Source organism: Neoarius graeffei, chromosome 19 (assembly GCF_027579695.1).
Source record: "Neoarius graeffei isolate fNeoGra1 chromosome 19, fNeoGra1.pri, whole genome shotgun sequence".
Taxonomy (NCBI): Eukaryota; Metazoa; Chordata; class Actinopteri; order Siluriformes; family Ariidae; genus Neoarius; species Neoarius graeffei.
In genome coordinates this window covers 45,775,106-45,797,987 of record NC_083587.1, presented here as the reverse complement: position 1 = coordinate 45,797,987, position 22,882 = coordinate 45,775,106, and the positions used below count along the sequence as shown (strand labels likewise).

At 39.9% G+C, this 22,882-nt stretch overlaps 1 protein-coding gene across 1 annotated transcript in view; it reads right to left on the bottom strand.

The window, feature by feature from the left end:
• The window catches only part of lipeb (lipase, hormone-sensitive b), a 76,147-nt gene extending 63,715 nt beyond the window's left edge, over positions 1-12,432 (bottom strand). Inside the window, exon 1 of the mRNA XM_060900160.1 lies at positions 12,324-12,432. Coding sequence (XP_060756143.1) covers positions 12,324-12,432 — 109 coding nt within the window. The remainder of the gene's footprint in view (positions 1-12,323) is intronic.
• Between the last annotated feature and the right edge of the window lie 10,450 nt (positions 12,433-22,882).

The window sequence follows — 22,882 nt, the reverse complement described above, 5'->3', positions numbered from 1 at the left end:
AGAAAAAGTGCTGTTTTGAGCCGACATAACGGCATTACAACAATGTGGACAATTCATTCATGTTCAACAAGAGCTGGCTATTTAAAGCCTGCATCCAAACCCATGTACTAGCCTCAAACAAAACACGTGAAAATACTACACCCTCTGTAGTAACAAAATATAGTAATGTACAATGGGCGGCACGGTGGTGTAGTGGTTAGCGCTGTCGCCTCACAGCAAGAAGGTCTGGGTTCGAGCCCCGTGGCCGGCGAGGGCCTTTCTGTGCGGAGTTTGCATGTTCTCCCCGTGTCCGCATGGGTTTCCCCCACAGTCCAAAGACATGCAGGTTAGGTTAACTGGTGACTCTAAATTGACCGTAGGTGTGAATGTGAGTGTGAATGGTTGTCTGTGTCTATGTGTCAGCCCTGTGATGACCTGGCGACTTGTCCAGGGTGTACCCCGCCTTTCGCCCGTAGTCAGCTGGGATAGGCTCCAGCTTGCCTGCGACCCTGTAGAACAGGATAAAGCGGCTAGAGATAATGAGATGAGTAATGTACAATTTTGATATTTAGATTTGCAATTTAGTCTGGTATAAAAGGTGTGCATTAGGAATTCTGGATGTAGTCCTGATACACGTCTCTATACCAGCAAACAAAACAAACTTAAGAAAATCTCATGAGTGGGTAGAAACTAAAATAACTAGGAGCAGGCAGGATCAGTCAGGAGTCCTTTGGGAGGGTTTTAAACTTTATTTGTGCATTCCTGTCGGGAAATGTGATGCAAATATCTGGGTGGAAGTAACTGGAAAATCATGACATCACAGAGGAGCTATGCAATTATTATTATAATTTTTTTTTTAAATATCCCACTCATCGGCAAAAATCTCAATGAAAGTAGAGAGTGATAACGAGCTATTAAATTTTCAGATTTTGGAATTTTCAAGCCCAAAATAACACAATGCCATCATCCTTCTACCATGTGTGTTCATTCGCTGTTCTATAGCCTGTGAAAGAGCATTAATGACTGTCAAAGTCTCCTGAACACAGGAGACAGGCGCTGTATACAAGCTTGCTTTGTTTGGGAAACAGAAAAAAAACCCTAAGGAAAACAGTGAAACAAAATGCAGTGTTGTTACTCCTAATTCAATCTCTTTATTCATTCATTCTTCAGTAACTGCTTTATCCTAGTCAGGGTTGTGGTGGCTTTGGAGTTAATCCCAGGAACGCTGGGCGAGAGGCGGGAAGACACCCTAGGTTTGACACCAGACCATCATGGGGCAACATTCTCTCTCTCTCTCTCTCTCTCTCTCTCTCACACACACACACACACACACACACACACACACACGGCAATTTAAAGGAAACCCATGGACCTTGATAACGGAGCGACCCTGGAGCTGTAAGAAAGTAGCGTTAACAACCCCAATTCCATAAATTTGGAACGCTGTGTAAAACGTAAATAAAAACAGAATGTGAAGATCTGCAAAATCATGGAAACCCTATATTTTGTTGAAAATGGTACAAAGACAACATATCAAATGTTGAAACAGAATAATTTTTTTTAAATACATGCTCATTTTGAATTTGATGTCAGCAACATGTTTCAGGAAAGTTGGGACGGGGCAATAAAAGACTTTTAAAAAAAAAAAAAAAAGTTGTATAATGCTAAAAAACCCCAAAACAAACAAACCTGATTTGGTTATTTGGCAACAGGTCAGTAACATGATTGGGTATAAAAAGAGCATCCCAGAGAGGCGGAGTCTCTCAGAAGTAAAGATGGGGCGGGATTCACCGTTCTGTGAAAGACTGCGTGGGCAAACAGTGCAACAATTTAAGAATAAGGTTCCTCAATGTAAAATTACAAAGAATTTGGGAATCACATCATCTATGGTACATAATATATCATTAAAAGAGATTCAGAGAATCTGGAGAAATCTCTGTATGCAAGAGACAAGGCTGAAAGCGGACACTGGATGCCTGTGATCTTCAGGCCCTCAGGAGACACTGCATTAAAAGCAGACACGTGTCTGTAGTGGAAATCACTGTATGGGCTCAGGAACACTTCAGAAAACCATCGTCCGTAAAAACAGTTCATTACTGCATCCACAAATGCAAATTAAAACCAGATATAAATAATATCCAGAAACACCACCAGCTTCTCTGGGCTCTTTTACGATGGACTGAGGCAAAGTGGAAAATTGTCCCGAGGTCTGACAAATCAAAAAGTAGAAATTCTTTTTAGAAAAATCATGGACCCCACGTCCTCCAGGCTAAAGAGGAGACGGACCATCCGGCTTGTTATCAGTGCACAGTTCAAAAGCAGCATCTGTGATGGTATGAGGGTGCATTAGTGCACGTGACATGGGTAGCTTGTACATCTGGGAAGGCATCATTAATGCTGAATGATATAAACACGTTTCAGAGCAATATGCTGCCATCCAGACAAAATCTTTTTCAGGGAAGGCCTTCCTTCTTTCAGTAAGACAATGCCAAACCACTTTCTGCACATATTAAAACTGCATGGCTCAGTAGTAAGAGTGTCTGGGTGCTAAACTGGCCTGCCGGCAGTCCAGACCTGTCTCCCATTTTAAAACATTTGGTGCATTACGAAGTGCAAAATATGACAAAGGAGACCCTGAATTGTTAAGCAACTGATATTGTATCTCAGGCAAAAACGAGACGACATTTCTCTTTCAAAACTACAGCAGTTGCTCTCCTCAGTTCCCAAATGTTTACAGTGTGTTGTTAAAAGCAGAGGTGATGCAACACAGTGGTAAACATGCCCCGTCCCAACTTTTTTGAAATGTATTGCTGACATCAGATTCAAAATGAGCATATTTTTTTAAAAAACAACAACAAAAAAATGTCTCAGTTTCAACATTTGATATGTTGTCTTTGTACTATTTTCAATGAAATACAGGTAGTCGTCGACTTACGACTGCGTTTGGTTGCGACTGACCGGTCGTAAACCGATCTGGTTGTAAGTCGGCCTATGTTAAATGAACGCAAGTATATTGTGACGTGTAATGATATTGTAATCATCTTAAAGTCTTATTTTATCAACATTTTCTTATTTAATTACCTTGGCTCATTATTTGGTTTAAGTCAAACACTGCAAACTCAGGGGTGAAAGTAACTTATTTCTTGCCGGTATATTATTTTGAGCCATAGTGCGCACGCACACAGCGCACGCCGAAAAATACACCTAATTATTTATTATTGTCTACTTATCAAGCATTCACTAGGACTTCTTATCACTCAGTAGTACTAGTATAATACTTTTTTAGTCACACTATCACTCTTTCATCCACCTGTATCAGTTTTTGATTATAAATAAATTGCAAGCATCATTTCAACAACACAATCATTTTAATTACATTTTTTTTAGCTGAACAGTTGAAAACTAACTTTTCATTTTGGACATTGGACACAGAACAGTGTAACAGAACAGAAAAGTGAAAGTTACTTTGATTACCAGCTGCGCACGTTATAGCACAAGATCTGGTTAAGCCGTACGCACGCTGTAGCTCGCTCGTTGTTTGTCCAGCGAAACACTGCACACATAATAGAAGAGGCTGGATGCAGTGTTGCCAGATTGGGCGGTTTTCAGTGCATTTTGGTGGGTTTTGAACATATTTTGGGCTGGAAACCATCAGCAGTATCTGGCAACACTGGCTGGATGCTGGGCGCTGCCGGGAGCTGGGGCGGAAACTGTCGTACGCTCAGCTGGGAAACACTTGCCGGTCATAACCAGATGGTCGTAAAGTCGATCGGTCGTAAGTCGCATAGGTCATAAGTCGACGACTACCTGTATAGGGTTTCCATGATTTGCAAATCGTTGTATTCTGGTTTTTATTTACGTTTTACACAGTGTCCCAAATTTATGGAATTGGAGAGGTACATGTTATGGCTGCCTTTCATCAATTCATGCTGCCTTTTAATAACTGTTAGTTGAAGATTAAAAACTTTTGCCCTGTAGTAAAAAGAAAGCCTCCAGCAATAACATTTTATATGAGGTCTGCGACGTGGACTTGTTCTAAAATTGTAGGATCAGTGGACATTATGAATATAACATTTATTTGCAAGCACGCATTTTATCTCAGAGGCAATGTTTTTTTTTCTCTTTCTAAACCCCATGGTCTCTAAAATCTTCACATTCGAGCTGTATCAGTGTAATACAACACGCCAAACTCTGAAATTCATCACCTGCTTTATCAGTTAGACTTGCATAACAGTGCCAAAACATAGCATCCATCTTAATTACTGTATTTCTATTTAAGTCGACAGCGTATCAGTAGAGTTGATGGAGTGTGAAGCCAGTTTCAATAAAACAGTTCTTAAAGATGTGAAGCTGATGCGACTTCTTAGTGTCCCAGTCCTAGAAAAACGTACATCATTATTACACAAAGCGAAACATATGAACCTGACTCCAGTCTAAAACCAGATTAAAGGAAAAGAATGATTAAAAAAAAAAAAAAGGCTTAAGTATGTTTTTATAAAAACACAAAAAGCCACAGCTGTAAAATAACCAGGATTTTTTTTTGTTTTTGTGGCTACTGTCTCATAGAAGTGAAGCAAGGCAGAGCCACTGTGTCATCGTATTGTAAGGATGTAAGAATGAGTATAACAATAGCACACGACGCATGCGCATAAGCATTATAATCACCAAAATGGCGAATCGTGATCTCATGTTATCAAAGGTACACAAGAACGAGTAGCAAAGCCACTATGTCATCGTGTTATAAGAACGCAAGAAGGAGTGTAACGATAGCCAAACTTCGTAGCCAATCAGCACTTATCCTGATCAAGTTTGATTACCCGTTCTACTTCTTGATAAACTTTGAAACCAATCAGAACCAGAAATGAAATAAGAGAAACCTCGTTATAACTTCGTAGTGTTGGAAGATAATCGGCAAACAAAAAGATAAATGAAATTCACCTCATGGTTCGCCAAGGCTACTGATTCGATATCAAGCAAGTGGTGTTTATTTTAAGAAAAATTTACCTTTTGATTAGCACAGCTTTTGTTTGGTCCTTCTGAAAGGTCAAATGAAAGGTTTTGTAAGTTTTTTTTTTTAGTAGCTTTTTCACAGATATATTGAGAAGCCGATATCAAACTTCTGCTATTTGCTTTAATTTTAGAGTCTTTACACTACACTTACGAAACAAAAGGTGCTCATTAGTACTAAATAATGCTGCTAAGACAACTCATGAACAAGTGCTTTCTTACCATTTTGAAAATTGACAGTTCACAGCACTGCATTTTGAACAAAACACAGTAAACAAAATTGGAAACCAAAATCCTCCAAGCCCTGATGCTGCTCACAGCTTGGTGATGCTTGCAAGAGATGAGGCGAGTAGAATTGAGAACATGTATATATGCTGTATTTACTGTATGGACATGGGATCAGAAAACAATTTTATTTATACGCAGTAGCCACATGTACACATAGGTACCTATTTTTATCTTTCCAAATTGACCTTCGTCTATGACATGAAGAAAAAAAAAAAGTTCATTTTTATTTTTCTATATTTCGCATTGTTAAACTCGATTGCCCGATAACGCAAACAGTTTCTTCTGTTAACTCGTCTTCTTCGGACATTCTGCTTTAAAAACCTTTGAGGTCACACCAATCTACCTCACCTTAAAGGTCAACTTCAGAGATGCACCTACTATATAATAAGTGGATCACTTTCCAATAACTGCAGTGTTGTATTCATTTTACATCACAGCAATTTGTCAACAATTAGAAATTTTTCTTTTTAAATCTAGGACACAACTCTGCCATGGACGTTGCCAAGCCTGGATGCGAAAGGAGGAAGGTTGGGCGAGGGGTACCGGTTTAAAAAAACAAAACAAAAAAAAACAACAAAAACCACATTGCTACAGAAGTGCTAACAAGAGACTCAACGGACATCTCGGCCCTGGGAGAAGATGGACCTTCAGCTGGAGGACTTACGACACTGGGTGGTGAAAGCCAGAAACATCTGGAAGCCACTCAGCCGACCACCATCCTTTCTACCAGAGCCACCATCACCATGGAACATTAGGACCATGGACGAAGCTACAAACCCTCACATGGAATCCCCAAGGGAAAAGGAGGAGAAGATGGTTGAGGAACACCTGACACTGTGACCTAGAGGCAGAAGTTAAGAAGATGGGCTACATCTGGGATCAGCTGGAGAGACTGACTCAGGACAGAGATGGCTGGAAAGTGCCTATTGACGGCCTATGCCCCGGGAGGGGTAGCATGCATAAATTGGTGGGGTGGGGGGAATCTAAGACACATTATGCTTTTTAACCACTTATGCTAACCATACATGAGAAGACTAAAAAAAGACTTAACAGACCGAATTCTGACATCCTCTCACATCTAGACAATGAGTTATGTCTGCCTTACACCAAACGACTTTTCAAGCGAATATCTATGATTTTGAAACGACTGCAGATCTAACAGGGTCACTATTTGCAGGGCATTACGTGGCATTTAGCAGACGCTCGTCTCCAGAGTGACGCACAATGAGTGAAAAAGTCAGGTACACAAAGCGCTTAACTTCTAGACAAAGTTCTAGTGCCAACTGAACAAGTGACAGCAATACCCAGTGAAATATGCTGTTGAAGTACCAATACTCAAATAGCCAAGGAAACAGATGCATGAGCCAAGATTAAATATTAAACACGGTTGAATTTATCAGAACGTCAAGACGAGAAACAGACCGAGTTGAGAAAGCTATCCCGTCCACCTTACACCAAACAATGGAGATGACAGGAGCATGTGGAGGCTGAGGGAGGTTTCGTGCGATGCGTTTCATCACAGTACATTTTTTATTTTTTTTAAACAAACGAAAACAAGTTCCTCATGAGGACCATCCAAATGTCCCTACAATGTAGAAATTGTCAGATTTTACCATCTTTGTGAGGACATTTGGTCCCCGGTAGTATATTTATAACCCTCCCCCCCCCCACACACACACAAGCAAATTTCCTCATGGGGACCATCCAAATGTCCCCACAATGTAGAAATTGTCGGATTTTACTATCCTTGTGAGGACACTTGGTCCCCGGTAGTATATAAAAACTATACACACACGGTTGACATGACACGTGATTTTAGTGTAACAGTGTAAATACTTACTAAAATGTGTTTTTCCTTCCAAAACACATAAGTAAATCACAGTATTTTATGTTCTAAATTTACTTTTGGATGAAAAAATATTTTTTGTTCATATTTATTTTTAAGGTTGTTATGCCAAATGTCCTGCGGTGTGACTAACCCGAATGAGGCATGAAATATAAACAGCTATAAAATAAACCAGCAACATTTGGAATAATTCATAAAAGCTTTGGCATTATTTTGCAAATATTAACCAATTAAAAAAAAGTTTTGACTTGCAAAAACATTATACAGTAATATTTACAACAAGTTAAGTTTTGCAACATAAATGCTGTCCTGCAGCGTGACATGGAAGTTCAGGTTTTTGAACAGCTGTACAGTTGACAACTGTAGGGGTCTTCAAAACTGGACCCCTACCAGGAAGTAACTCAGTTATTGGGGAGTGCTGTGAAGTTTGAAAGGTGAGTATTAATCTCTTAATATTTATACAGATTTCAATGTTTCTGTTAGACAATGTACGTGTCCATTTCTGGTGTCCTGTAGTGGGACAGCTCTTATTTAAGAAAAAAATATTTAAAAAAAAAAAAAAAATTATTTATTTATATATATATATATATATATATATATATATATATATATATATATATATATATATATATAAAAACATAAAAAAGGTTAAAAACAAAGGGATTAAAATGGCCACAATGCTGTTAATGTCCTGTGGTGTGACAGTCCTGTTTTGTAGTGTGACATGCTTAAGGCAAATGTATTTCAAGCTCCTGTCCTGTTATTTTTAAAATTAAAAATGTATGATGTATTTGTATTCATGTTTATTGTATATGGAAGGCCAACAATCTCTGATACTTGTTTTTAAAATGTTTTTTAAAGTGCTTTTATGATTTGTTTAGGAATGAGCAAAGAAAGGTCAAGAAGGTACCAGGAGAGGTTAAATCAGGATGAAGCGAGGCGTGAGGAGATCCTTAGGGAGAGAAGAAGAAAGTAAATAAGTTAATATAGGGAAAGGATGTTAGTGAGGGAGTTTAAATCTGAATTCATATAATAACTGTTCATATCGAAACTTGCCTAGATGTAACAGTTGTTTGTTTTATCAACAGATATCAAAAAAAGAAAGCAAAAGGAGAAATTAAGCCTCGAAATATAAGTTCACTCCCGAAACAAAAGCGAGACAGACTTCGTGAGATATGGAGGAATACAAAAGCAAAAAACAAAGATGAAAAAGGACCTGGCGGCGATCTTGGATGAAACCAAATGTTAATGTCATGTTATATTTTAACTCGTGAAGATATAAATGCAAATCACTTTATTAAAGAAAATTGCTACTTATGACTGAACTGTGCCTCACTTCGCCCTGTGGTGTGACTGAATGTCCTGTGGCGTGACATCACTTAAAATGGAATTAAATGCCTTTTAAGTAAGTTAATTCATTTTTATCATGATGTACCTTTTAAAACACTGCATAATTTAACTATCACAAGAAAACCAAACAGAACAGTAAGATTTTTTTTGCATTTTACAAAATATTTCCATGGGAGTGAGTGAGAGTAAGGAATCGAAGTAAGGAGTGAACTGAAAAACAGCTGTCGAAAATAACTGTATCCTGGATTTCAACGATGATTTTGAGAAAGGGCTTCTTAAACTTTAACATGTCATCTGCAGTTGAAATCAGCAATATGTATATTTTATCTTTACTGTAATATGATGTCACACCGCAGGACATTTTATGTCTGTGGTTGTGAAAAAGGCTTAGAACATAGCAGAAAGAGGGGGGAACTCTATAAAACACTGTTTAAAAAGCCTTTGAACATTAGAATTTCATACATTTTGTGTGAAAATTGGAACATTAAAAAAAAATTACTGTTTCACCTCTATTTGTCAAGTACCCACACACACCCACACAACAGCAAGTTCCTCATGGGGACCATCCAAATGTCCCCACAATGTAGAAATTGTCGGATTTTATTATCCTTGTGAGGATATTTGGTCCCCGGTAGTATATTTAAAAAAAAAAAAAAAAAAAAAAAAAAAAAAAAAAACACACACACACACACACCACACCCACCCACACACGCAAATTTCCTCATGGGGACCATCCAAATGTCCCCACAATGTTGAAATTGTCAGATTTTACTACCTTTGTGCAGGCCTTTCAATTACGTGAAACCTGCGATGGATAACATCGTAGGCGCCCAAATTAAGGTCAAATGCCCAAAATATGCTACCAAAAGTTTCAAAAAAACCAACCAAACAAAAAAAAAAAAAAAAAAAATGCTGATTAAATAAACTTGGCTGCATAAAACCCAATGTCTTGACTTTCTTCTTTAAAACACTGCAATTAGCGAGAATTAGCATGTATTTCTCGTAATTAACGTGAAATCCGCACCATTCCCATGTTATTCTGGGTTCGTCGAACTAGCCGTAAGCCTCGTGCAGAGCACGAATTCTCCATCAATGGCGATTGGCACGACATGATTTCGTGGAGGAGCAACACTCGTGTACCAATAACCAGAGCAGGATTTCCACATTAGGTAAATCATCTTTCTTCTTCTTTTATAGCGGTTGGCAAACAGCTTTTAGGTGCATTACCGCCACCTTCTGGACTGGAGTGTGAACCAGAATGTTTACTACCCTATTGTGCTAAATTCTCCTAATAATTCCTGTACCATTTAAAAACCTAAAAATAGCCCTATATCCCACATTAACTGACCTCAACTGCAATATCTCTCTGATACCTACTGTCATATGATTAAAATCAGGTAAAAGACCAAATAAAAGAGCTATTCAGGGCACAACTGTGTGTATTTAAGATACAGCTTGCATCTTAAATACACACAGTTGTGTAAGTGTGGGTGGAATAAGTGACTTGGAGCTTGGTCCTCTTGTTGATAGTCTTAGACACTGGCCTTTCATTTAAACTAAGATCTTTTACCCGACTACATACTGTGAATTGCGCTGCCGATTCTTGTGATGTGACTGAAAAACCTTTTGTGTCGCAGGTCTGCTACAGGTTCGTCTCTTTGATATCCACAGCGTGGATATAAGTATTCTAATTATTTTTGTAATGTACATCAAAAGGAATTAATGCTGTAGACATTTTGCAATAAAAGGTAAAATAATTACTAGATTTCTTTATTTATTCATAACTTTGTAGCTAAAAAAGCAGCAACACAGAGCACCGGGGAAACAGAGGTTGCCAGTGTCCTGTTTTACACCATGGTGTGCTGGGGAGGGGAGCACAACCAAGGAGGACACATCCAGGCTGGACAAACTGATCAGGCGGGCCGGCTCTGTGGTTGGCATGAAGCTGGACTCTCTGGTGACGGTGGCAGAGAAGAGGACTATGGACAAACTACAGAACATCATGGACGATGCCAGTCACCCTCTGCACACCATCAGCAACCAGAGGAGCCTGTTCAGTGACAGAATGCTCCTTCCCAAGTGCAGGACTAACAGACTTAAAAACTCCTTTGTCCCTCACGCCATCAGACTGTACAACTCCTCTCTCAGGGGGGGGGGAAGAGAGCTAACAGGAGGACAGAGGACAGGAAGTGAAGGAGCAGTAGCCTAGCCGGACAATAAGCAATACTGGACAACATGTAATATAAATGTGCAATACCTCTCCTGCTGGCTTCCCCCCCCCCAATATCTTATTCTTCTTTATATTTGGATATGTAAATACTTAATTTAAATTTATCTAGAAGTTTCTTCTCGATTTATCCTGTAATGATGCTGCTGGAATTTTACTTTCCCTGAGGGAACCCACCCAAAAGGATCAATAAAGTTCTATCTAATCTACCAGGACTTTGTGCATACAGAACAGTCCAAATTCAGAAATACAGGGTGTAGCCCAAATTATGCAATTGAAAGGCCTGTTGTGAGGACATTTCAATTTCAAAGTGTTTATTGGTCATATGTACAGAAAGGGGCGGCACGGTGGTGTAGTGGTTAGCACTGTCGCCTCACAGCAAGAAGGTCCGGGTTCGAGCCCCGTGGCCGGCAAGGGCCTTTCTGTGTGGAGTTTGCATGTTCTCCCCGTGTCCGCGTGGGTTTCCTCCGGGTGCTCCGGTTTCCCCCACAGTCCAAAGACATGCAGGTTAGGTTAACTGGTGACTCTAAATTGACCGTAGGTGTGAATGTGAGTGTGAATGGTTGTCTGTGTCTATGTGTCAGCCCTGCGATGACCTGGCGACTTGTCCAGGGTGTACCCCGCCTTTCGCCCGTAGTCAGCTGGGATAGGCTCCAGCTTGCCTGCGACCCTGTAGAAGGATAAAGCGGCATGATGAGATGAGATGTACAGAAAGGACATGTCCACTTGCACAATGAAATTCTTAGTTTGCTGTCCACCAGCCGTATGGTTAGCATGGTCGCCTCACAGCAAGAAGGTTCCAGGTTCGCACCCAGTGGCTGGCGAGGGCCTTTCTGTGCGGAGTTTGCATGTTCTCCCCGTGTCTGCATGGGTTTCCCTCACAGTCCAAAGACATGCGGTTAGGTTAATATGGGACGGCCTTGAGCTGAGGTGTCCTTGAGCGAGGCACCCAACTCCCAACTGCTCCCCAGGCGCTGTTAGCATGGCTGCCCACCGCTCTGGGTGTGTCTGTGTGTGTGTGTGTGTTCACTGCTTCAGATGGGTTAAATGCAGAGAGGAAATTTCACAAGTGTGTGATGAGTAAATTTGTGCTTTTCTTTCTTCACCATGAATGCCAATTACAAATAAATAATAATTTTACCAATGTATGCACAGTGTGAGCAAATGACGTCTCAATGACGTCAAACGCAGCGTGTTTCCCAACAGAGATGACGTCACCACAACTTCATTTTGGATGAGTGGAATATTTCTTCAGTTCCTAACTGTAACTAATCACCACATGGGCTGCTGCCTGCCAGCACTGCTGAGGTTCAATCCCACACTGGTTCAAAATGCCAATAAAAACGACGCTTTGTCCAATCTGTCATCTTCCTGTTTAGCTAGACGACGTCACTGATACGTCACCAGGGCACATCCTCCTGGAAAGGCATTTGCGCTGTCTATTCTAATAGAATACAAACCGAACATCGAACAACGCTGCCTGTCTGAATCTGCAGATTAATTTAGTTTATTATTTGTGATCCCTGAGAGAGGTGAAGTCTCTGACACTCTTCCTGAGCACTTCAGCTTTAAATCAATGCCCCACATGTTACAGCAGCACCAAGCGTTACAATAAACACAGCGTACCTATCGGTCCGTCTTTATGTTTCGATAGCTGCTTTCCATTCGCTGCCTTCTCCTGAGCGCCGCTGTGCCCAGCCTTCCTCCTCGCCGCCATCTTTCTGAAATGAATCATCACCGCCTCCTCTGTTCCTTCTCACTCATACCTGTCATAAAGTCCTGCACACAAGTACACAATTACAACCAATCACAGAGCAGCGGAGATCAATTGGACCTATCATATTCTTCGTTTCCTTCGATGCACCGCCCACTGGTGTCACTGTGTTGCCTATGGTTACACGCCTGACGCTAAAAACAGGAGACGTAAACAAATGGGTTCTGAGGCGGAACTGCAGTGGAGCTCCCAGTGTGTGTTTGCACATAAGGAAGGCTATTTTGGTTAAAAATGTTCGAGCCATATGCAAATTTGTGTGTTTATGACAAAACAGATTTGTCTTAGGATCAAAAGTGTGCGCTTATTTTTCTTCTTGAGCTTCTTGGGCGGTAGTAAGCGTCTGTTGCCACCTAGCGGTAATAAGCGGTATGACTTCATTGCTGAAATAAAATGAGAACCAGTGGAGAACTCATCTCATCTCATTATCTGTAGCCGCTTTATCCTGTTCTACAGGGTCGCAGGCAAGCTGGAGCCTATCCCAGCTGACTACGGGCGAAAGGCGGGGTACACCCTGGACAAGTCGCCAGGTCATCACAGGGCTGACACATAGACACAGACAACCATTCACACTCACATTCACACCTACGGTCAATTTAGAGTCACCAGTTAACCTAACCTGCATGTCTTTGGACTGTGGGGGAAACCGGAGCACCCGGAGGAAACCCACGCGGACACGGGGAGAACATGCAAACTCCGTACAGAAAGGCCCTCGCCGGCCACGGGGCTCGAACCCGGACCTTCTTGCTGTGAGGTGACAGCGCTAACCACTACACCACCGTGCCGCCCCGGAGAACTCATTTTGAACATTATTTATTTCTCAGTATTGCTGTGGTAGCATTGATTGAAATTTCTGTTGGTTAAGTGAGTAGTTCATTTGTGCGAATTTGCAAAAAAAAAAAAAAAAACCCCTCTCAAAATCCAGTGAATGTGAATATAATAAAAGTCATTCCATTCAATCTCGTTGTACATGGCTTAGCTCATGTACGACCCGATTTCATAGAATAACTATTATATATAAATATTGTGTACATGTGTATGTACATACATATATGTATGCATGTAGTGTGTGTGTATACACTAGGGTGTATCAGTTGCCCCCTAAAAATGAAAAGTTCCTCCGATCATGATGCATTTTTGTTTTTATGTTCCTTTTGGTAAGAAAACACACTGGGTGAAATATTTTTGACAAAATTCAAAAGTTTAATGGTGGCACCAGGAGCTCAAAGTTATGGAAAAAGCTGCTATTTTATGACAAAATTTCGATCACTTTTCATGAAACATTATGGCACCTTATAGAGTATACCAAATATCTTAGATACACATTTTTAGTACATATTCTAAATATACTTGTGTTCAAAATAATAGCAGTCCAACACGACTAACCAGATCAATCACTGTTTTTGGTGGAAATTATATTACTACATGGCAAATAATTTACCAGTAGGTGTAGTAGAGTCATAGAAAACCAACAGACCCAACATTCATGATATGCATGCTCCTGAGTCTGTGTAATCGAATAATTAAGTGAAAGGGACGTGTTCAAAATAATAGCAGTGTGGAGTTTAATTAGTGAGATCATTCATTCTGTGAAAAAACAGATGTCAGTCAGGTGGCCCTAATTTAAGGATGAAGCCAGCACATGTTGTACATTCATTTCTCTCTGAAAACATGAGAAACATGGGTCATTCCAGACATTGTTCAGAAGAACAGCGTGCTTTGATTAAAACGTTGATTGGAGAGGAAAACGTATACTGTAAAGAAGTGCAGAAAATGATGGGCTGCTCGGCTAAAATGATCTCCAGTGCTTTAAAATGGACAGCAAAGCCAGAGAGACGTGGAAGAAAACAGAAGACTACCATTCGAATGGATCGAAGAATAGCCAGAATGGCAAAGACTCAGCCAATGATCAGCTCCAGGGTGATCAAAGACGGTCTGAAGTTACCTGTGAGTACTGTGACAATTAGAAGATGCCTCATCTCATCTCATTATCTGTAGCCGCTTTATCCTTCGACAGGGTCGCAGGCAAGCTGGAGCCTATCCCAGCTGACTACAGGCGAAAGGCGGGGTACACCCTGGACAAGTCGCCAGGTCATCACAGGGCTGACACATAGACACAGACAACCATTCACACTCACATTCACACCTACGCTCAATTTAGAGTCACCAGTTAACCTAACCTGCATGTCTTTGGACTGTGGGGGAAACCGGAGCACCCGGAGGAAACCCACGCGGACACGGGGAGACCATGCAAACTCCGCACAGAAAGGCCCTCGCCGGCCACGGGGCTCGAACCCGGACCTTCTTGCTGTGAGGTGACAGCGCTAACCACTACACCACCGTGCCGCCCTTAGAAGATGCCTGTGTGAAGCTAATCTATCGGCAAGAAGCTCCCGCAAAGTTCCACTGTTAAAAAAAAGACGTGCTGAAGAGGATACAATCTGCCAAAGAACACATCGACTGGCCTAAAGAGAAATGGAAAAACATTTTGTGGACTGATGAAAGTAAAATTGTTCTTTTTGGGTCCAAGAGCCGCAGACAGTTTTTCAGACGACCCCCAAACACTGAATTCAAGCCACAGTACACTCTGAAGACAGTGAAGCATGGTGGTGCAAGCATCGTGATATGGGAATGTTTCTCTTACTGTGGTGTTGGGCCCATTTATCGCATACCAGGGATCATGGATCAGTTTGCATATATCAAAATACTTGAGGTCGTCATGTTGCCTTATGCTGAAGAGGAAATGCCCTTGAAATGGGTGTTTCAACAAGACAACGACCCCAAACACACCAGTAAGCGAGCAGCATCAGGGCTCAAGACCAACAAAATGAAAGTTATGGAGTGGCCAGCCCAATCCCCGGACCTTAATCCGATAGAAAACTTGTGGGGTGACATCAAAAATGCTGTTTCTGAGGTAAAACCAAGAAATGCAGAGGAATTGTGGAATGTTGTCAAATCATCCTGGGCTGGAATACCTGTTCACAGGTGCCAGAAGTTCTCAGAAACCGTGGTTATACAACTAAATATTAGTTTAGTGATTCACAGGAATACTAAATCCTTAAGATTTTTTCAGTTTATACAGTAAATATTTGGAGTTTGTAATGAAAAATGCAGACACTGCTATTTTTTTGAACAGCCCAATGTTCATTTTTCTTCATTTTCTGTAAAGTAATTAAAATATTGATACATTTTTCTTCATGTTTTGATGTAGAATATAATGTGCATTGTTCCCAATGCATGGAAATAAAAACTATTATAAGGATTTTGAGCTTTACTCACATTTTATTTTGAACACAACTGTATATTATCAAGCACAGTTTGAGTTTTAGCTGTTCATTGAATCATTGTTCAACTACTTTTAAACAATACAAATGTATTATGAGTCACATTAATGCTTCTCAATCCCTTGCAAACATGATCTCTGGGTCACAAGAAATCAATAAATGGAGTCCAACATTGTGATTCAAACCTTACGCGAAAACATAAAATAAGTGTTTTTTGGCAAAAAATGAACCTCATGGTGCCACCATTAGACTTTTGAATGGTCAAAAAATTTTACAGGATGTCTTTATTGGTGAAAAGGAACACCCAAACAAAAACGCATCAGATTTTATGAAAGTGAGGGCAACTGATGTACCCTAATATATATATATATATATATATATATATATATATATATATATATATACACACACACACACACACACACACACACACAGGTGCTGGGTCATGTAATTAGAATATCATGAAAAAGTTGATTTATTTCAGTAATTCCATTCAAAAAGTGAAACTTGTATATTATATTCATTCATTACACACAGACTGATATATCTCAAATGTTTATTTCTTTTAATTTTGAATGATTATAACTGACAACTAATGAAAATCCCAAATCCAGTATTTCAGAAAATTAGAATATTACTTAAGACCAATAAAAAAAAAAAGGATTTTTAGAAATGTCGGCCAACTGAAAAGTATGAACATGAAAAGTATGAGCATGTACAGCACTCAATACTTAGTTGGGGCTCCTTTTGCCTGAATTACTGCAGCAATGCGGCGTGGCATGGAGTCGATCAGTCTGTGGCACTGCTCAGGTGTTATGAGAGCCCAGGTTGCTCTGATAGTGGCCTTCAGCTCTTCTGCATTGTTGGGTCTGGTGTGTTGCATCTTCCTCTTCACAATACCCCATAGATTTTCTATGGGGTTAAGGTCAGGCGAGTTTGCTGGTCAATTACTGTAAGAACAGGGATACCGTGGTCCTTAAACCAGGTACTGGTGGCTTTGGTACTGTTGGAAAATGAAATCTGCATCTCCATAAAGTTGGTCAGCAGCAGGAAGCATGAAGTTCTCTAAAACTTCCTGGTCAACGGCTGTGTTGACCTTGGACCTCAGAAAACACAGTGGACCAACACCAGCAGATGACATGGCACCCCAAACCATCACTGACTGTGGAAACTTTACACTGGACCTCAAGCAACGTGGATTCTGTGCCCCTCCTCTCTTCCTCCAGACTCCGGGACCTTGATTTCCAAAGGAAATGAAAAATTTACTTTCATCAGAGAACATAACTTTGGACCACTCAGCAGCAGTCCAGTCCTTTTTGTCTTTAGCCCAGGCGAGACGCTTCTGACGCGGTCTCTTGTACAAGAGTGGCTTGACACAAGGAATGTGACCGCTGAAACCCATGTCTTGCATACTCGTACGTCTGTGCGTGGTGGTTCTTGAAGCACTGACTCCAGCTGCAGTCCACTCTTTGTGAATCTCCCCCACATTTTTGAATGGGTTTTGTTTCACAATCCTCTCCAGGGTGCGGTTATCCCTATTGCTTGTACACTTTTTTTTCTACCACATCTTTTCCTTTCCTTCGCCTCTCTATTAATGTGCTTGGACGCAGAGCTCTGTGAACAGCCAGCCTCTTTAGCAATGACCTTCTGTGTCTTGCCCTCCTTGTGCAAGGTGTCAATGGTCGTCTTTTGGACAACTGTCAAGCCAGCAGTCTTCCCCATGATTGTGTCGCCTACAGAACAAGACTGAGAGACCATTTAAAGGCCTTTGGAGTTGTTTTGAGTTAATTAGCTGATTAGAGTGCGGCACCAGGTGTCTTCGATATTGAACCTTTTCACAATATTCTAATTTTCTGAGATACTGAATTTGGGGTTTTAATTAGTTGTCAGTTATAATCATCAAAATTAAAAGAAACACTTGAAATATATCAGTGTGTGTGTAATGAATGAATATAATATACAAGTTTCATTTTTTGAATGGAATTACTGAAATAAATCCACTTTTTCATGATATTCTAATTATATGACCAGCACCTATGTGTGTGTGTGTGTGTGTGTATATATATATATATATATACTGAACAAAAATATAAACGCAGTGGTCCATATTTTATGAAATACAAATGTTCAGATAGAAATTCATATTCATTTTTATTTTCTATGTGCCCGAACCCAGTCCAGACGAGAACGTCGTCGCCCAGCAGTCAGGTCCAATCCTCGATGAGGTCTACGTGCATGGAGGCCAGCTTCTCTGAGTCGGTTTCTCACAGTTTGACTGCTGACCCTGCGATTGTGTCTCCCCATGGTCTCATCTGCGGTCCGTGTTGCAGTCCGGCACCGATCACGCAGGTGGGTCAGACGGATATGCCGGTCTTGTGCTGGAGTGGTGACACGTGGCCTGCGTGCATGTGGCATGTTGTCTGTGGTGCCATGCTGCTGAAATCGTCGTCGGAGGCGGACTATCGTGGAATAGCACCCCCAATTGACGCCCTACAGCTCTGATGGACATTCCAGCCTGCAGCATGCCAATGGCTCGTTCCCGGTTGATTCTGGTCATCTGTGGCATCTTGACATTTGAACATTTTTGTCATTTTAGGGTGGCCTTTTATTGGCCCCACATAAAGGATGGTCATGACATGCATTACTCAGTGAAATTTTTGTCTGCAATGGTCACACCTGACTGGATCATGGATTATCTCAAGTCTGGGCACTGCTCAGAACTTGAGTAGAGGGACATTTTTTTTTTCAAAAAATGTTTACTAGTATGCTATACTATCATTTGATGTGGGCAGAAAAAAAAAATCAGTATCGGATGTACAAAATAAATAAAACCTTTAGGTGCTGCGTTTATATTTTTGTTCAGTATATATATATATATATATATATATATATATATATACACACACACACACACACAGGGTGTCTCAAAAAAATGTACTCACACTTTAACTGTCCCTAACATGCTGCCTTTTTTGTGTTGCAGGTGTAATTAATTAATCACAGCATGGCAGGAAATTATCGCACCAAACCAAGAACAATTGATGCATTGAAATTGGAAGACAATGTTGCGATATTCCTAATGACCTGTTTCGTGACGTTTGCGAATCCCTTGGTGCGCGTTATCAGCGTTGTCTGGACAATAATGGTCATCACTTTGAACATTTGCGAACATGATTCTTCAATTACATTTGTCTTCTGTATTCGAAGCTATTCCATTTCACTCTATGTTCATAAATAAAGGTTTTCTCGTCATTCAAAGTGTGAGTACATTTTTTTGAGACACCGTGTGTATGTGTGTGTATATATATATATATATATATACACACTGTGTATATACACACTACATGCATATATGTACATATACAATATTTATCTAAGTTATTCTACAAAATCGAGTTGCACATGAGCTATAAGCCATATACAATAAGATTGAGAAGAATAATTTTTATTCTATCCACATTCACTGGACTTTGAGAAACAGCATTTTTATTTTTTGCAAATTCGATAAATAAAAATTGTATACAAAACATCTGACAAAATCATTTCCGCTTAGAATGTAAACAAACCGGCGAAATGACAGTAACAATTTGTAAAAAATGCTATAGTAATAATTCTTGAAAAATAAAAAGATACATTCTTAGCATCAAATACTTTTATTCCATATTTTGTTGCTTTTTTTTTGGATATTTTGGGGTTTTGTTTTTGTGTAGAGTTTTTATTTTGTCCTCGGTTGGTTCAGCAACATGCTCCGCCATTTTGTTTTTCCTCTACTCATGATACATGAGCTGATAGCCTAGTAGTCATCAATCAGAGCGTGCAGTTGCTCATATCCAGTGAATGTGGGTTAAATAAATGTTTATTATATATATTTAGATATAAGAATAGAAATTAGTCTTGCAAATGTTTTGTAAAATAATCTTTATTAAAAGCATTACACACAATCACAACAGCGCTTCCTATTCAAGCAATATAGTATCGCACAAGCATGCGTGCTGTAACACTGAATATAAACACAGCTGGACCAGAACTAACCTTGGAATAAATATAAGTATTCTACTACAGCTAGTAACATACCTACTGCAGAACCACATCTTTACTGCACTTTCTTCTGCACAGTGATTATAATTATAAATCCCTGTATGGAAGTTTTCAACCAACTGATCCATACAGCTACCTCATACCATATCTTATTATAATCTCTTTTGTTCACCTAAACATTCTAGTATACATGTGTGTGTTAAGTTAAAATCATTAGGAGTCACTTTCCATTTTATCAGGTTTTTTTTTTAAAGCACTAAACTTTAACTCCGTGTTACCCAAGTCTGTTTCCTCTCAAGGTCTTTTCCTCATGCTGTCTCAGGGAGTTTTTGCTCGTCACCGTCATCTCTGACTTGCTCATAAATGTACATTAGGGTGCATCAGCTGCCCCCTAAAAATGAAAAGTTCCTCCGATCATGATGCATTTTTGTTTTTATGTTCCTTTTGGTAAGAAAACACACTGGGTGAAATATTTTGACAAAATTCAAAAGTTTAATGGTGGCACCAGGAGCTCAAAGTTATGGAAAAAGCTGCTATTTTATGACTTTTATGACAAAATTTCGATCACTTTTCATGAAACATTACGACACCTTATAGAGTATACCAGATATCTTAGATACACATTTTTAGTACATATTCTAAATATATTATCAAGCACAGTTTGAGTTTTAGCTCTTCATTGAATCATTGTTCAACTACTTGTAAACAATACAAATGTATTATGAATCACATTAATGCTTCTCAATCCCTTGCAAAGGTTCTTAACATGATCTCTGGGTCACAAGAAATCAATAAATGGAGTCCAACATTGTGATTCAAACCTTACGCGAAAACATAAAATAAGCATTTTTTGGCAAAAAATGAACCTCATGGTGCCACCATTAGACTTTTGAATATGGTCAAAAAATTTTATAGGATGTCTTTATTGGTGAAAAGGAACACCCAAACAAAAATGCATCAGATTTTATGAAAGTGAGGGCAACTCATGCACCCTAATGTATATATATTTAACATTTATATCTAGAGTTAATATGTTTCTGTAAAGCTGCTTTGTGAAAATGTCTATTGTTCAACACAGTACATAAATAAAACTGAATTGAACTGAAACCTGTGATGCGTGTTTTATACCAAAGCTATGAAGACATTGTGTAATGCCTAATAATACCTGGTTAACTTGGCAAGCAGACATTTCTCCTCATGACATTATCTGTATCCATTTAGTGATCAAAATATTCATATCTGATTTTGTATACAGATTTAAATCAGAAGTGGGAACGGTCTGTTTTTATGTTAATCCTACCACTCTACCCTAAAACACTGGAAATCATCAGCAGAACCTCATTTTATTGAATTCAATTTATGAACCTGATGTCCTGTGGGACTTTCTGACAAGCTTTTAATCGAATGTGATCGAGTTTGCAAGCTAACGATGTTTCAAAACAACGTCTTCCAGAAATTAAACTGTTAATTAAGCTACAGTTGATAACAACTTTCTAATAATCTTTCAACAGATGTGTGTTAGTTTTTGGGTTTGTTACATTCCTGTAAAAACGGGATACAGTTACAATACTGCAGCGAGTCAAAATGGGGTCCTTCTACTAGGTATATCAGACGCTCGCTGGCCGTGCTGTGAAAATTGTGCATGCAGACGCTCATCTAAGTTTCCAAGTCGGTCATTGCTTAACTCTTGAATATTTTCTATCATAAATACGATCATTAAAAAGCGTATAATTTCTGGGGCGTCGTGGCTCAGGTGGTTAAGGCGCCATGCCATGAATGCGGGCGACCCGGGTTCGGTTCCGGCCCGGGGTCGTTTCCCGATCCCTTCCCGTCTCTCTCTCTCCCGCTCATTTCCTGTCTCTGCACTGTCCTATCCAATAAAGGTGCAAAAAGCCCAAAAAAAATATCTAAAAAAAAAAAAAAAAAAAAAAGCGTATAATTTCTGCTTTCCAAAGACATTTATCCCATTAAGATCTGTTCAGTACTTTGGGAGTAACAGCAGGTTGAAGTCGGTACAACAGAGTAAAAAAACCGCTCGTGTGACGTCGGGAAACTGCCCGTGCTTTCTGAGTCACAGGAAAGCAGTCAGGCTCTCACTCTCTCTTCCGATCGGTTTCTGACTGGATTACTCGTGAATTCTCAATCAGATAACTTTTATAGGGATGTTCTCTCGCTCTCACTGTTTCTGATGACGTATTCAGCAAAATTTTCCGGCAGCTAGTTTTGATGTTATGATTCACAAAAGACTCTGAAGTGAGCTTTCATAGCTTTACCTACTTATTTTTTCAAATCAAACTGATTCCTGTAAATAAATAACCATTTTAGAATATAACTGGATTTGTTTTAGTGAAAAATATTGAGAGGTTAGTGGTTGGAATGATATTTTAAAAAACTGGAAGTCAGAAACGCGAGTGTCCGTTTCAATTCAGTTAAAGGTCCCATGGCATGAAATTTTCACTTTCTGAGGTTTTTTAACGTTAAAATGAGTTCCTCTGACCTTCTTAAGTCACCCCAGTGGCTAGAAATTTCATAATGTGTAAACCAAACTATGCCCAACATTTGAGAATGGCGCATCGATAAACTCTTCCCTTTACTACGTCAGCAAGGGAGATGATCCCCCCCCCCGGATTCCCACCCACTGTATGGATTGCGCCGCCCAGTTGTAGTGAGGAGACCATAGAGGACACAACAACATGGCATCACCTAAGCGAGCGAAACATGGAAATTGCGCTGTACATGGATGTGACAACACAGAAAGGAGTCTGTTTTTACTGCCGACGGGAGAGCCCCTGAAGACGCAGTGGCTTAATTTTATTTACTTCAATAATACGCCGTCGAGTCTACCTAAGACGGTGTATGTTTGTCGGAAGCATTTTCCTGATGAATGTTTCCACAACTTGGGACAGTACAGGGCAGGTTTTGCACATCAACTGTCACTGAAGCCTGGGTCCGTACCAAGCATCCCTGCCGCATCAGCAACCAACACCAAACAAGTAAGTGTATAACTGTTAAGTCGTTTTGCCGTGTTTTAAAATCGGTGCCACGTTAGCCTTGCAGTGGCTACATTAGCTGTGCAGCTAACCGCTTCCTGC